The following is a 17,014-nucleotide window of genomic DNA, read 5'->3' on the forward strand; positions in this document are numbered from 1 at the left end:
ACATCACAACCGAGGAGAGGCTTGCACTCAAGAAACTACGGGAAGACAACAGCATTGTGGTACTGCCAGCAGACAAAGGGAACTCCACTGTCATCTTGCAGCGAGTGGATTATGATGAGAAAGTACGCCAACTTCTGGAGGACCCTGCATACAGAATTCTGGAGTGTGACCCCACGGACAAGGTGGCCAAGAAGACTAGTGCTCTCTTGAAGGAAACAGGGATGCCCGATAAGATCATCAGACAACTACGGGAAAAAGCGCCAGTGCCACCCAGACTGTATGGTCTGCCTAAAATACACAAGGAGGGTGTGCCCCTACGTCCTATTGTCAGTAATATTGGGGCACCTACGTACACAACAGCCAAGTACCTGAAAGGTCTCCTGGCTCCATATGTGGGGAAATGTATTCACCACATCCGCAACTCAGAAGATTTCCTGCAACGCCTCAAGCAACTGAACATCACAGATTCGGACATCATGGTTAGTTTTGATGTGGTATCGCTGTTCACCAGGGTCCCACTGAAGGACTCACTAGAACTGATTGCAGAGAAATTTGATGGTGCTCTGTTGGACCTGTTCAGTCATATACTGACATCCATGTATTTCCTGTACAGAAACCAATATTACGAGCAAACTGAAGGTGTAGCTATGGGCAGCCCACTGTCCCCTGTGGTTGCCAACATGTTTATGGAGAGTTTTGAGGAGAGGGCATTGGAGACAGCCACATTTAAACCCACATGCTTCTTTAGGTATGTGGATGACACCTTCGTGATCTGGCCACATGGGATGGACAGGCTCAATGAGTTTCTTGAACATCTTAACTCATGCCACCCTAATATCAAGTTCACCATGGAACTGGAGAAGAACGGCCAGCTGTCATTTCTGGATGTACTAGTCCAGAGGAAAGCAGATGGATCAATTGGCCACAGCGTGTACCGAAAACCTACACACACTGATTTATATCTGCAGGCCAGCAGTTGTCACCACCCTGCACAGAAGAATGGGGTTCTGAAGACTTTGGTCCACAGAGCACGTGCCCTATCAGACCAAGAGAATCTACCCACAGAGATAGAACGTCTCAAAACAGTTTTCTCCAAGAATGGATACACGGACAGACAAATTGAGAGGGCACTCCGACCAGCCACTATACCACAGGTTCCTGAAGAAGGCCAAGATGAAGCAAGGAAGGTGGCATATCTGCCCTATGCTGGCTCTATTTCTGCCAGAATCAGTAGGATCCTGCGTAAACACAATATCAAGTGTGTTTTCTGTCCATCCAACAAGATCGGGGGACTGCTGGGGAGTGTCAAAGACGACCTGGGGTTACGAAAACCAGGGATTTACAATATACCTTGTCAATGTGGCATGTCCTACATTGGCCAGACGACAAGAACTGTGGAGATCAGGTGCAAAGAACATCAGAGGCACACTAGATTAAGACAGGTGACTAAGTCAGCCATTGCTGAACACTGTCTAGAGCTAGATCATGCCATGAAGTATGAGGATACCAAGATTCTAGCACAAACACCCAGATTTTGGGACAGTGTCATAAGAGAATCGATTGAGATTAAAATGGCTGACGATCTTATGAATCGTGACACAGGGTACCAGCTAAGCAGAGCCTGGGATCCGGCTCTGGAATTGTTAAAGGAGCAACGGGGCCAGCTGCAACACTACACAAACAGAAGAACCAGAGACATGGAGATGGTAAACGAGCCCGTGACGGACTGCCAGGAGCACCAGACCGAAGATGGAACACCCAGAAGTGGGACTGGTGGGCGCGGACCGCAGAGGGAACATCCAGAGCCGCAGCAGATGAAAAACGGAGCGGCAACGCTCCAACAGGTCGTGGTGAGCGGGCGCGGACCGCAGGGGGAACGCCTGGTACCCCAGACCGTAGATGAAACCCCCAGGAGCGGGTTTGGTGGGCGCGGACCGCAGAGGGAACACCCAGAACCGCAGCGGACGGAAAACGGAGCAGCAACGCTCCAGCAGGTCACAGGGAATGGGCGCGGACCACAGAGGAAGCGCCTGCAGCCGTTGGTGGAGGGGGAAGTCCATAGGCATAAATACTGGACCAGGTCCACTCGAGGAGCAGTCTCAGGTCGCACCTGATGAAGGTCTCGAGCTACGTGACCGAAATATCGTGCAAGTACGACGCTGATATCCGGCAGAACACCCGACAACCCAAGATGTCATTAGATCGCCAGGAAAGCCTGAAGAGTTACATAAAAAGTCTCTACGGGGAGGAGATGTATCAGAATATCAAGAAGCTGGACAAGCTACGGCAGAAGAAAGGGAAGATGCTGAGTTCTCTCAGTTTTTTGCTGAGGTGTCGAGATGGAGAAGTGGTACCAGTATTTGCCAGAATTAAACATCACATCAACTCCAGAGTGGCGAACAAGATAAAACGCAGAGCTAGCATGGCACTGGTGAGAGAGAGGATTCGAGATATGCGCCACAGGTTAGATGTTGTGGCCAGGGAGCTGTTACACATTCATCTGTACATGGCAGCTTCCTTAACAAGAGAAGATTGGGATTGGGTCTTTAGCTGAGTGTGCTAGAAGGAATGCCTCATCTTGCCAATCTGCAAAGTTTGACCGCATGAGCAAGAAAGCACAGCAGATGGAAGAGACACGCACGGTGACGAATCTGAGTGGCATACAGTTTGATGATACGACCTTAAAGGTACTCAGCAGGGGTCTCAACTTTGCTACGACCCCTAGAAACGTACCCATTTCAGGTTTCGTCAGTGCAGTAGAGCAAGTTGCAGCCACACTTCCACCTAATGTGGCAGAGGAAGTCCGCCGAGAGACCTGCAGGGCCCTCACCAAGGCCAGGCAGCCGAAATCGAACATCACAACCGAGGAGAGGCTTGCACTCAAGAAACTACGGGAAGACAACAGCATTGTGGTACTGCCAGCAGACAAAGGGAACTCCACTGTCATCTTGCAGCGAGTGGATTATGATGAGAAAGTACGCCAACTTCTGGAGGACCCTGCATACAGAATTCTGGAGTGTGACCCCACGGACAAGGTGGCCAAGAAGACTAGTGCTCTCTTGAAGGAAACAGGGATGCCCGATAAGATCATCAGACAACTACGGGAAAAAGCGCCAGTGCCACCCAGACTGTATGGTCTGCCTAAAATACACAAGGAGGGTGTGCCCCTACGTCCTATTGTCAGTAATATTGGGGCACCTACGTACACAACAGCCAAGTACCTGAAAGGTCTCCTGGCTCCATATATGGGGAAATGTATTCACCACATCCGCAACTCAGAAGATTTCCTGCAACGCCTCAAGCAACTGAACATCACAGATTCGGACATCATGGTTAGTTTTGATGTGGTATCGCTGTTCACCAGGGTCCCACTGAAGGACTCACTAGAACTGATTGCAGAGAAATTTGATGGTGCTCTGTTGGACCTGTTCAGTCATACACTGACATCCACGTATTTCCTGTACAGAAACCAATATTACGAGCAAACTGAAGGTGTAGCTATGGGCAGCCCACTGTCCCCTGTGGTTGCCAACATGTTTATGGAGAGTTTTGAGGAGAGGGCATTGGAGACAGCCACATTTAAACCCACATGCTTCTTTAGGTATGTGGATGACACCTTCGTGATCTGGCCACATGGGATGGACAGGCTCAATGAGTTTCTTGAACATCTTAACTCATGCCACCCTAATATCAAGTTCACCATGGAACTGGAGAAGAACGGCCAGCTGTCATTTCTGGATGTACTAGTCCAGAGGAAAGCAGATGGATCAATTGGCCACAGCGTGTACCGAAAACCTACACACGCTGATTTATATCTGCAGGCCAGGAGTTGTCACCACCCTGCACAGAAGAATGGGGTTCTGAAGACTTTGGTCCACAGAGCACGTGCCCTATCAGACCAAGAGAATCTACCCACAGAGATAGAACGTCTCAAAACAGTTTTCTCCAAGAATGGATACACGGACAGACAAATTGAGAGGGCACTCCGACCAGCCACTATACCACAGGTTCCTGAAGAAGGCCAAGATGAAGCAAGGAAGGTGGCATATCTGCCCTATGCTGGCTCTATTTCTGCCAGAATCAGTAGGATCCTGCGTAAACACAATATCAAGTGTGTTTTCTGTCCATCCAACAAGATCGGGGGACTGCTGGGGAGTGTCAAAGACGACCTGGGGTTACGAAAACCAGGGATTTACAATATACCTTGTCAATGTGGCATGTCCTACATTGGCCAGACGACAAGAACTGTGGAGATCAGGTGCAAAGAACATCAGAGGCACACTAGATTAAGACAGGTGACTAAGTCAGCCATTGCTGAACACTGTCTAGAGCTAGATCATGCCATGAAGTATGAGGATACCAAGATTCTAGCACAAACACCCAGATTTTGGGACAGTGTCATAAGAGAATCGATTGAGATTAAAATGGCTGACGATCTTATGAATCGTGACACAGGGTACCAGCTAAGCAGAGCCTGGGATCCGGCTCTGGAATTGTTAAAGGAGCAACGGGGCCAGCTGCAACACTACACAAACAGAAGAACCAGAGACATGGAGATGGTAAACGAGCCCGTGACGGACTGCCAGGAGCACCAGACCGAAGATGGAACACCCAGAAGTGGGACTGGTGGGCGCGGACCGCAGAGGGAACATCCAGAGCCGCAGCAGATGAAAAACGGAGCGGCAACGCTCCAACAGGTCGTGGTGAGCGGGCGCGGACCGCAGGGGGAACGCCTGGTACCCCAGACCGTAGATGAAACCCCCAGGAGCGGGTTTGGTGGGCGCGGACCGCAGAGGGAACACCTAGAACCGCAGCGGACGGAAAACGGAGCAGGTCACAGGGAATGGGCGCGGACCACAGAGGAAGCGCCTGCAGCCGTTGGTGGAGGGGGAAGTCCATAGGCATAAATACTGGACCAGGTCCACTCGAGGAGCAGTCTCAGGTCGCACCTGATGAAGGTCTCGAGCTACGTGACCGAAATATCGTGCAAGTACGACGCTGATATCCGGCAGAACACCCGACAACCCAAGATGTCAGTTCAGGTCTTAATTATCACAAGATCTAACACATCATCCCAATAATGCAGTTGTGTATTTAAATCGGGGACCTAGAAAAGATGGAAAGGTTTTGTCCCGCCATAGCCCTCAGTGGTTCACAGCCCCACAACAGGTCACAGCAGTCCATCCACCCCACCGCTGCCCCACACTGAACCCAGGGTATTGTGCAGTTCAGCCCCCACCCCCCCAGGAACGTATCTTACCAGACAAGTGTAACCCCAAATGTTTGCATGGTAGAGCAATTATGGTGAATTATGGTGTACGCGTACGTGGAGACAGTGTTTGTGCAGTAATCGCTGACATAGTGTAACTGAGGCAAAATAAGGGGAACAAGCCCACATTCGCCGAGGTAGATGGAAAACCACCTTGAAAACCATCCACAGGCCGGCCAGGAGACTGCACCTTGACACTAATCCACCGGGTGGATTCGTGCCAGGGACCGGCATGCCTTTCCGATCAGGAAGCAGTGCGTTAGACCGCATGGCTAGCCAGGCGGTCCTATAACACAGTTGCTTAACTATTTGATGCAGTTTTCAGATCAGCTGTAAGATGAAGCATAGCATATCAAAGGATCCCTCCCAAAAGGCTGTTATTAGTACCCAAGTTAGTGTCCAGACACTCATGTATTAGACAGACACTGAAACTATTGGTAGTAAAGCAAAAATGTTGACCTCCATTTTCAAATGTTACCTTACAAATGCCATCCTAATTTAATTCTCACATCACTGCAAAGACGGATTATATAGATATTAGTGTCATTGTGTTGAGAAACAGTTAAAATGACAAAAACTAAACAAAGCCGCAGGGCATGATGGAATTCTTGTCAGACTCTATACCAAATTTTAACAAAAATGTACCTACGTTTCTTAAGCAAACAACCATGTCCAGCTGTCGGAAGAAAGCACAGATCACACCCCTCTACAAGAAGGGTAACAGAACTACCACAGAATGTCATTGACACGTGTTTCTTGTAGAATCTTGGAATATATTCTGAGCTCAAACATAATGATGTATATGCAACAGAAAGACCTCCTTTATACCAAACAGCATGGATTTCTTAAACACTGATCATGTGAAACCCCACTCACACTTTTCTCATATGACATCCTGAAAGCCATGGATCAATGCTTACCGGTGGATATAGTACTTACTGATTTTTTTGAAAATCATCCGACTCTGTACCATACCTACATTTATTATCAAAAATATGATCATATGTGGTATATAATGAAATTTGTGATTGGACTGAAGATACCTTGGTAGGTAGGATACAGAAGGTCAGCCTGGAAGGGGAGACACTGATAGATTAAATAGCTTAAGGTGTGCCACAGGGAAGTGTGTCGGGACTTTTGCTGTTCATGTTGTATATTAATGACTGTGTACATAATATTAATAGTAACTTCAGACTTTTCGCAGTTGATATGACTACGTATAATGAAGTACTGCCAGTAAAAAGCTGTATAAATATTCAGTCAGATCTTGATAAGATTTCAAGGTGGTACGAAGACTGACAATTTGCTTCACATGTTAAAAAAATGTAAAATTGTGCACTTTTTTAAAAAAAAAGGAGAGAGAGAGAAAGAAAATAAGGGGAAAAAAACCACAACAGTTTCGATGAGTCACAACTTGAATTGGTCAACTCATACAAATATGGATGTAACCATTTGTAGAGATTTGAAACAGAATGTGCACATAGAGCCAGTCATAGGTAAGGCATGTGAGAGAATTCTGCTCACAAAACACTGGTCCAATCAATCCAGTCAGATGTAACTGAGAATGGAGAAAATTGAGTTTTGCGCTGTTATTAAACATTTTTTTGAAGGGGTGGACTGCCATAAAAATCAAAACATAATTGTATGAAGTTTACAGGGACTCTGCACCACCACTGAAGACCATTTACTTTTGGGTGAATGAATTTAAACATGGATGGACAAGCACTGAAGATGAAGCGCACTCTGTCCATCCAATTGTCACCACAAGGGAAACTACTGACAAAATCAATGGTATGGTAATGCAAGACATCCAAATAAAAATTTTTGAGATTGCTGAGACTGTAGGCATTTCAACTGAATGAGTGCATAATATCCCGCATGTAGAATTGACTATGAAGAAACTGTGGGGGAGGTGTGTGGCATGATTGCTTACTGTCGATGGGAAACCTGGACACAATGGCAGTCAAAACAATTAACAAGGGCTGGTGAAAGTGCACCAAAGAGGGCAAGGACCATATCATCAGCTGGTATGGTGATAGCCACTGTTTTTTGGGATTCCCAAGGTATCTCATTATACAGAACTTGAAAAAAGGCAGAACTGGACCCTGTTATGCTTCATTGTTGGATTGTTTGAAACTTGTGTCCGTTGAAAAGAGACCAAGGTTGGCACACGAAAAAGTAGTCTTTCACCAAGCAGAGATGTATGAGCAGGTTGCAGTAACACGAAGCTGCATATCATCAGGTTATTTGGTATGTCCTTGTAAACAGCGTCTTTCAGCTTTCCCCAAGAAAAATCAAGGGGAATGGACTGGACAAGGTACAGATCCTCTGCATCTAATCCAAAGATTTGGAAATAATTCATGAAGACATGCTGTAGTACTTCATGCACTATGGGCTGGACAGCCATCATGTTGGTACTACAGGTACCTCCTAGTCTGCAGAGGAACCTCTTCTAGCATCTGTGGAAGATGGTCTGTTATGAGGCTACAATACTTGTGCATGTTCAACATTCTGCCTATGAAACACGAGCCTACAAGCTGATGGTTCACTATCCCACAATGCATGTTTACACTCCATGGACGCTGACGTTCCACCTGATGAAACCAACGGGCATTGTCAACGGACCAGTAGTGCATGTTGAGGTGGTTTACCTGGTCATGATTGGTAAATGTTGCTCCACATGTTCTTTCAAAACTGGTCCTAGAAAGGATACACCTAATATTGTCCCATTTGTTGGAAGTAAGTCCCCAGTTATAAAATCAGCTGCTGGTGAAACATTGATTTTAAAGTGCTGGATGCAAATGACACCTGGTTGTATCTAAGTAATTCAAATGCTGTCATGTTGATCACACCATCACAGATACGTGATCCAGCCTGTCTTAATGCCTGTGTACAAAAGTTAACACCATTCTCTCATAACTGTTCCTATGTAGCTCTTGATGGAGAGAGATGTGATAGGGATGGAACCTATGTCGATGGAGAATGTGTAGGTCACTTCCCTGACTCATGCTGCTTCCTTGTGCAACTGTGCAGGAGCTAATGTGTGGATCAACTGCAACAGCAGCAAGAACATTAATTTCCTCCTCTTCTGTCATCATTTATTTTTTTCTGTTACATTTTATAGGTGTTACACTACCACTTTCACATAACTGGCTGAAGAGGTTGATAAATAACAGCTGAGATGGTTGATGTCTATTGGGATATCTTGCCAAATACACCATACAAGAACAAACTGCATTCTTCCTATTCTCTCCATACACTATGTGCATGTTGGCTTTTTCTGCATTGGTAAACCACATCGTCCACTCACAACATACTGCTTGGACTGTCACATATCAACTGACCAGCAAGTCACAATGCAATCAAGGGACACATAAGCACACTTTAAGCAAGCATAACAGCATTGTACCTATCAACTATGGAGGTTGAATGGCACAAACAAATGTCTGTGTGGAAACTTTGCACAATACGATATCTTGTAAATGACTTGCACTAGACTCCTGCAATGAACACCACTGACATTCTAATATACCCTACTTTTAGTTTGTTAGTGTCAACAGGTACTGTTCCATTAAAAAAAAAAAAAGAATATGTTTGTACAAAAAATACTCTTTCTAAGTATTATTAAAATCAAAACTGGCTAACAGTATGAGCCCCTGTCTACCAATCCATACTATGAACCACACATCAACAGCACTTTCCATTTCTGCAATATTTGCAGTGCAAGTTTTTGGTGATTCATCCTGTATATTTAAAATTACATTTAGGATTTTGCTGTTACTCCTTCCTGTTGACTAGCTTTCTGTGGCTAATACTACTATGTAAACTGTTACATGTAAGAAGTGAGACTAATTCTGGGAACTTACCATGGACACCCCTGCAGTTAACAAATACCACATTAATATGTTCTCTTTCTCATTTACAAGAAATGTAGTCCTCTGTAGTTGATGTAACTGTTCTTCTAAGCACAGCATGTACACCATCACTGAGACTACTGAGGTGTTCTTCTAATCTAAAAAGACCTACATATGCTTGCCACACATACATCTGCTACATGAGAGCTTAATCCCTGAGGGGTCCTTACAATTCTCTGCCTAATAATGGAGGCAGTAAGAAACTGGCTAGATCATGCACAGAGGAGGGCACATCAGCAGCAGAGTTTCTAGAGGTTTCCAGTGGCACTGGAGATACCACAGCTTCCGTAGCAGGAGCGTCAATGACACTGCAGATTAGAGCAGCTGCTTGAAGCCTGCTGACTAGGACTAACACTGTTCCTAGCTGTTCCCGGGCAGCAATCTGTTCCCCTTCTGTCTTCACACAATATGCACAGTCTTTTTCGATTCCTTACAATGCAGGACTGTATAGTAGCACAAAAGAATGCACTAATGCAACAACTCAGAGCCCAAATGAGAAACTACAAGAGACCACAACAACCAGAGTTCATACCACGTAACTGTTTGGCTGTAGGCAACACAAAGTTACGTGGATAAAATTACAATCTACAGTGAAAAAGTACATGTTGTGTGCAATTACTGCAACAGGAATTACTGTGACAAGAGGATAGTTTCTATCACCAAAACATCTTGTAATACTGACACAGACGCATTTGCAGCCTGCAGTCTTCCATTAGCCAACATGAAATAACCGTATATCCATTCATTTGTTGTTAATTATCTAAAAAAAGTTTGCAGTATAGTGCTTAGATATCTGTCACAAGTTACTGTCCAGTGAAAAAACACTGGTCCAATAATTCATGTTGCAATAACTGCACAACACACCCACATAATGCAGAGGTTCTTGATATATCATGATTTTCAGAACTATAATATTAATTGTTCCAAGTTAATACACCACAACAAATTAAACCACACTTCATCAGAAAAAGAACATCTTACAGGATCAATTTCTCCAAATGCACAGACTGCAATATCCAGTTTCAGTACCTTCGTGCCACACAACAACAATTAAACTTGTCAGTAGATCCACTTTCGTTTCTTTGTGTTCGAACCTGAGTTTGTGCACAGCTCTGTGAGCAGATGCTACTTACATACACAGCCTGAAGTGCTAAACAATGCAAAAAAAAATTCAGATTTCCTCCCAAGGCCATTCCTGGCTCGTCTCCATTAAAAACAATATGCCACCTCCAGAGTTTGAGGAATGGACCACGACATCATCAGTGATCAGTGCCAACCTCCCCAGTATTTGGTTCCCATGTAACATGGGACACAGTGCTTGTGTCACAACCCTAATAACCTTACGCCTTGTACTACTATCCACAGTACATCTTGCCACAATCAACCTCGTGAACAATCACCTACAAAACCATGAAAACCCCAATGAGGGACAAAGATCTACCAACAGAACTGAACATTATTAAAAACCAGCTGCAGTACCTAGTGTTGCCCATGATATCTGCCAAGCAAAGCAACTGGCTCTGTGCCTTGTTAGTAGTCATAGCAAATGCAAGTGCATGGGAAACTGCAATCACTTTAAATCGAAGGGCATATTTGAATCACTGGGTGTCAGCGGAATGAATACATCTTCACCTGTATGAAAAGGCAATTAGTTTGCCATCTATTGTTAAATCCTCCAATAAGTACCTCATTGTGTTCCTGGAGAATTTGTCTTCTATTGTCTTGGCTCCATTTTTACTTTTTCAAGTACGGGTAGCACAGCTTGACCTGTTTGAACAGTTTACGTCACCATTCGGAAAACCTCAGATTCTGTTTGATCTCCTGATCGGCTTGTGATCTAGTGACTTTTGTTCGTACTATATCTACAATCTGCATTAGTGTTTGTATGTCATTTTGGATTTTAATAATAAAAATAACCGTGAAACACAGACTAAAACATCTTTTAGGGGTGAATGTCACTTGCAACAACAGCAACTAATCAATAAATAAGAATTTCCAATCATTTTCTACTAATGAAAACTACTGCACACAATTACTATAATGAAAAAAATTCTTCAAAATTAATTTCAGTGTTAAAAGTTAGCAAAGCTATGTTTCGCAGTTATACATGATGGTGCACATTTTTCAAAACTACTAAAAATATATTTAACAAAACATTAACTCAGCAATAGATTAATACTGATATAGTTTGACACCCAACACTAAATAAGTCAAAAATAAAAAGTTATACAAACCACGTGTTTCACTGGAGGAACGGTGTTGATGAGGTGAAGATCCCAACTTAGTTGGAGTCGGAACTTGACAGGAACTTAGTGCTTCTGCAGACAATTCTTTGAGGCAATCACTTGAATGCCCCCTTGAATGACGAGGTGAGATCAATTTCAATGGAGTTTTCTTCCCATTGTGTGTTAAACTGTCCTGAAATAGCCCAATTACATAAACTGAAACAAATTACCCAACCAGAAAAAAGTTATATGTAAATTCCGCCCCCCCTCCAGCCTCTACCCTCTTGTTGCCCCCCCCCCTCCCACCACCACCACCACCACCACCACCACCACTGTGTACCCCAATGCTCATTGTCCTTACTGTGGGCGACAATTAAAACCTTACTATTAACAATGCCATACAGAAAATTTATATACAAGGGCTATTCAGAAGGCAGGGAACGTTTCCATCTGACACTGCTAGGCATGCATTGATCGCGTATATTTTGGTATGTGCATGCTCAGCAGCTCAGTCGGCATCCATCCGTGACAGCAGGAACTTCTCTGCGGGTCTGGTTTTTTTTCAGTATTCGAATTTGAAATGTGCGCCGCAATTGAAAATCCCACCAGTTGTGAGGTGCGGTCTGTGATATGGGTTTTGTTGGCAAAAACCTAAAACCTATAGAAATTTATCATGAACTGTGCAAAGTGTATGGAAACAACGTAATGAGTGAATGTTCCGTCCGGAAGTGGTGCATTCACTTTAAAAATGGCCAAACCAATGTTCATGTTGAAGAGAAGAGTGGACACCCAAACATTGTGACGGACAGATCTTGATGACGGAAGTTGATGAAACGATTTGTGAAAAATGTCATTTCACAATAATGGAGCCTTAGAAGAACAGTTCAAACAAATGGCAAGGAAAGCTGACACCCAAAATTTTGTTTTTGCATGACAATGCCCGACCTTACACGGCCAACTGCACTAAAGAACTCCTTAATTCATTCAAATGGGAAATTTTCCCTCATCCACGCAACAGCCCTGGTCTTGAACCAGAGCGTGACTCACTGGCTGAAGTCTTAGGCGGCAGAATTTTACAACGAAGGTACTTCAAATCTTGTCCACCACTAGGGTAATTGCCTCAATGTGTTTGGTGACTATGTGGAAAAGTAGTATGTCAGTCGCTCTTTCAGATGTATATAATAAAATGTATTTCTTGTACTTAGTTTCTTTTTTAATGTCAAAATGTTCCCTACTTTCTGAATAACCCTTGTACAAAGTGATTCAAAAATAAACACTGTATAAATTGAACTCAACCAACACACAATAAAAAAATCTTAAACAAAAAGAAAGTCATAAATATTGATTCAAGTATTAAATGGTTCAGTGTATTTGGAGACAGTGAATATCTGTATCTGGAAAAAGAGCTAGCACTTACAGTGAATCAGAAAAATGTTATAATAGGAAAAATATACATCTGTGTTACAATAATATAATCAGATGAAACTGGAACTATGTAGAGGATTAATTTCTGATCACTTCAGAAACTGTTAAATTTTTGTGCGATTAGTGGGCTGAAGGCTGTGTAGGGAACTGTAAGGAGCCAACAAATAAATAAAGATGTGTAACACATTAGTCGAAATTATATTATTCAATATGGCATGTCTGCGACATCAAAGTTCCATATCTGGATCAAAACATTGTGCTCTGGGTTCCTGACATCGTCCACAAAGCATCATTGTCCACTAAAGTGTTTCAGCCTTAAATATTCCATTCCTATTATGCAGCAATTTTGACATCTCGGCGTACCTTTTCTATCCCCAATCAGAGTACAACAACAAGGCAACTGTGGTATCAACCAATGTAAGGCACATGTCTAAGTTCCTTGGCTGTGTGTATTTGAATAATAGCTGGGTACACTGCAGGTTACTGTTAACAGGGGCCAATGGATTGATTACTGTAGCAAAGACCTCTGCACTTCTCAGCTAGCAAATTGTTTATTTCTGTAAGTGCCAGGTATACAGTCATGCAACAACAGTTCTGAGGTGTAGTATGTTCCACCTCAGCCCACTGGGAGGCTTCACACTCTATATCTACTGTAACATTAAGAAACTTTTCAGGAGAAACGACTCATATGAAAAAATGAAAGGGCAGACTGATTAATGAAAATTGGATAATGCACAACAAAGGAATGAACAAGGAAATCGAACACTCCTGATTAAAAGAATACATTTCAGCATTAATTACTGAAAATGCAAAATTTGAGGTACATCTTGGTACAACTACTATTTCCTTTGCAGCTTTTCACATTGCACATAGATAAAAATCAAGCATGGATAGTAAATTGAATAAAAGATGTTGCAACATACAAACCCTATTTTTTTTTTTGTAAAATTGATATACAACAAAATGCTGCAATGAAATAATGGAAAATACAGGTTGGAACAACAACAATATTATGAAAAGGATATATTGTTACTCAGCATATAGTGGACATGTTGAGATGCAGATAGGCACAACAAAAGGAATGCTAAACGAGTAAGCCTTCGGCTAAAAGGCCCTCTTCTGAACTAGACAACATACATACATACATTCACAAAAACAAAACTCACACACAGATGACCACTGTCTCTAGCTGCCAAGGCCAGAGAATGTGTGTGTGTTGTCTAATTCAGAAGGCCTTTTGGCGTAAAGCTTGCCTGTTGTTTTTGCTGTGCCTGGCAGCACATCAGCCTCTCCATTATGTGGTGAGTAGTAATCTATCCTTTTCATAATATTGTCAAAATACTGTAATTATTAGAAACATGTGATTAATCACTGGTTGGGCAACTTCAAATAATGTCCATAAGAGTAAATAAGATTCTCATCATAGTATTTCCAGCAAGATGAGAGAGATTGTCAGAAAAAATGAATACAATATTTTCTGTGAGTGTCCCTTGAAAAGGAGGCCAATCTAAGAATTAGGTGACACACTGGAAGCCTAATGAGGAACTGCAAGAAAACAATTTATCAGTAGAACACTAAGAACATCTATGACAGGAAGATTAAACAGTGGCCACATGTTCTTTCAAAACTGGTCCTAGAAAGGATACACCTAATATTGTCCCATATGTTGGAAGTAAGTCCCCAGTTATAAAATCAGCTGCTGGTGAAACATTGATTTTAAAGTGCTGGATGCAAATGACACCTGGTTGTATCTAAGTAATTCAAATGCTGTCATGTTGATCACACCATCACAGCTGAGTGCTGTAACTACAATTCAGTTTTGTTTAGTACAGTATTTATCATGCTGAAATCCCCACCACCACCACTTCACTCTAAACAATTCAAATAACAATTAATTTGTAGGAAAGTTCTGGTAGAGTGTAAATACTTTAGAAGTAAAGGAGACAGCTCACTGAAAAGCATAAGTGCTGAGTCATTGACAGCTAGCAGAAAGAAAACTGCCTAGCTTTCTGAGTAATACTTTCATCGCGCGCGCGCACATACACACACACACACACACACACACATATACATATTTTCCCTCTCCTTCCCTCTTTCCTGACGAAGCAACCGTGGGTTGCGAAGCAGGAAGAGCGATTGCGGGTTGTTTGTTAGCGTCTTGGAGGCAGGTAGCCTGTTTGCCAGCTAGGAATGCAAGGGGAGGGGTGACAAGTGCACAGGCCAGACATGTAATGCATGGCTGTTGGAGCTGATGAGAACCGGCATATACTGAAGGTGATGTAGAGACGTGAACTGACAGGGGGCATTCCGTGACCCACTCACCCTATGCAACATTCTGGTCCATCCCTATGTCACTCCCAATCACCATCCCTTGCCTTTGGGATCATATCCCTGGGAAAAACCGAAGTGAAAGGCTTGCTCAATCCACCCACCAAACACTTTTTTCTCCAGTCTTGTCACAGGCTTACCCCACCCATCAGAGGCTGGACCACCTGTGAAAGCCGCCAAGTCATATACCAACTCTACTAAAACTACGACACAGCTCTTCACGTTGCTATCACTTCCAACCAACTGCCGACAAGGATGAATGACCACCCTGGGGCACAACATTCTCAATTTCAAAAGTTGCTTCACAACCCAAGCCATTTGCATCCTTCCCTCCACCACCAGCCATTTGGAACCTTCCCTTTACCACCAGCTTCTCTAAACTATGCAGATGGAGTTATCCTTGCAACGCATACTTTGCTCCGACAATCTTCCTGGCCTCAATCTCTGGTAATCCACTTCCCATACCCTCCAACCAACAGCTTCCCCTTTCTTCCTCCTATCACACCCTATCAATTCACAGCTCCACATCACCTTCAGCATGTGCTGCTCCTCACTGGCTCCAACACCCATACATCACATGCCTAGTTTGTGCACATGGCATCTGTCAGTCCTCCCCGTTGCATTCCTAGCTGGCAAACTAGCTGCCTCCCTCTCAGCTGCTGACCACCCACCCGCAACCACTCTTCCTGCTTTCAGACTCTCTCTCTCACTCTACCTGCCCCACCCAACAATCCTCAGCCCATCTTAGCCCATCTCCCGAAATGCAGCATTGGCATTGTATGTCCATCCAGCACCATGTAGGGGCATAGGCACCTGTGTATGTGCATGCATGTATTTGTACACCAGCTCAAAAATGGATTACTCCAAAAGTAAGCAAGTTTTCTTTATTTTTCACGTGTGTCTGACGATGACTGAATGCAGCTGATCTTCGATGAGTAGGCTCCTTTAGAAGTGGGTTGCTCATGAACAAACAGGTCCAAAGGAATGGTTCACTAAAGTGAACAGAATGACCAAGAATGACTTCTAAGGAATGGCAGTTCACCATTCACTGTTGTTGCAGCTGGTCTCATTCCCAGAATGGTCAATCTTCGTTCCCTGCAGCTGGTCTTGTTCGAGTGGGCTCGTCCCTTGTTCAAGTTGCTCCATTACTCATTCCTGCCTCAGTCTTGTTTGGCCAGTCTCATTCTTCTTCTATGTTCCAGTTCTACTGTTCCTAGTTCAGTAGCACATCATCGGTTTTTTACTGCACTCACCAGTTCTCATTCTGTTTCGATCTGTTCCCAAACTCTCGCTGCCTGGTTCTTTCTATATTTTATTCAGTATCTACGATCGGTAATTTATAATTGAAACGTATGTTCAAACATTGTTGTGTGACACATTTAGCAGTTTTTAGGAAATTCACAAAAACTGTTAATCCCAGAGAATTATTGCAAAATAATAATGTAATAGCAGATATGTATTGTTTGTACATACAGACTGTTGAAAATACATCATTGAGCTTTCTTAAAATTGTGTGAAGCATAGCCTTTTTAAAAAAATATGTAAGCACAAAAATGGAAAAATGCTGTGTAGCAATGGATATACAGCATTATTCCAGATCACTCTATCCTCTGCTGTAATGATGAGGTTGCCTAGAATTCAAAAGTTGTAAGAAAGAAAATTATAACAATATACAAACTAATATTTATTGTAAACTGATTATTTTAGCCTTAAAAAGGTAATAGAACATCAGTTTGTTATCAAGTTGAGACACAAATCTGGGACATTAGACTCAGCTGTCACACTGCAAGTTTTCGTAAAAATGCCTGTATTTTGGCTTCATATACTTCATCTTGTCCAATAGGTCAGTTGTC

General features: G+C 43.3%; 1 protein-coding gene across 3 annotated transcripts in view; it reads right to left on the reverse strand.

The window, feature by feature from the left end:
• The window catches only part of LOC126482380 (uncharacterized), a 91,706-nt gene that overhangs the window by 23,355 nt on the left and 51,337 nt on the right, over window positions 1-17,014 (reverse strand). For all 3 annotated transcript variants that reach the window (XM_050106480.1, XM_050106479.1, XM_050106478.1), the window contains exon 6: window positions 11,418-11,601. In XM_050106480.1, coding sequence (XP_049962437.1) covers window positions 11,418-11,601 — 184 coding nt within the window. The remainder of the gene's footprint in view (window positions 1-11,417; window positions 11,602-17,014) is intronic.

This window comes from Schistocerca serialis, chromosome 5, assembly GCF_023864345.2.
Source record: "Schistocerca serialis cubense isolate TAMUIC-IGC-003099 chromosome 5, iqSchSeri2.2, whole genome shotgun sequence".
NCBI lineage: Eukaryota > Metazoa > Arthropoda > Insecta > Orthoptera > Acrididae > Schistocerca > Schistocerca serialis.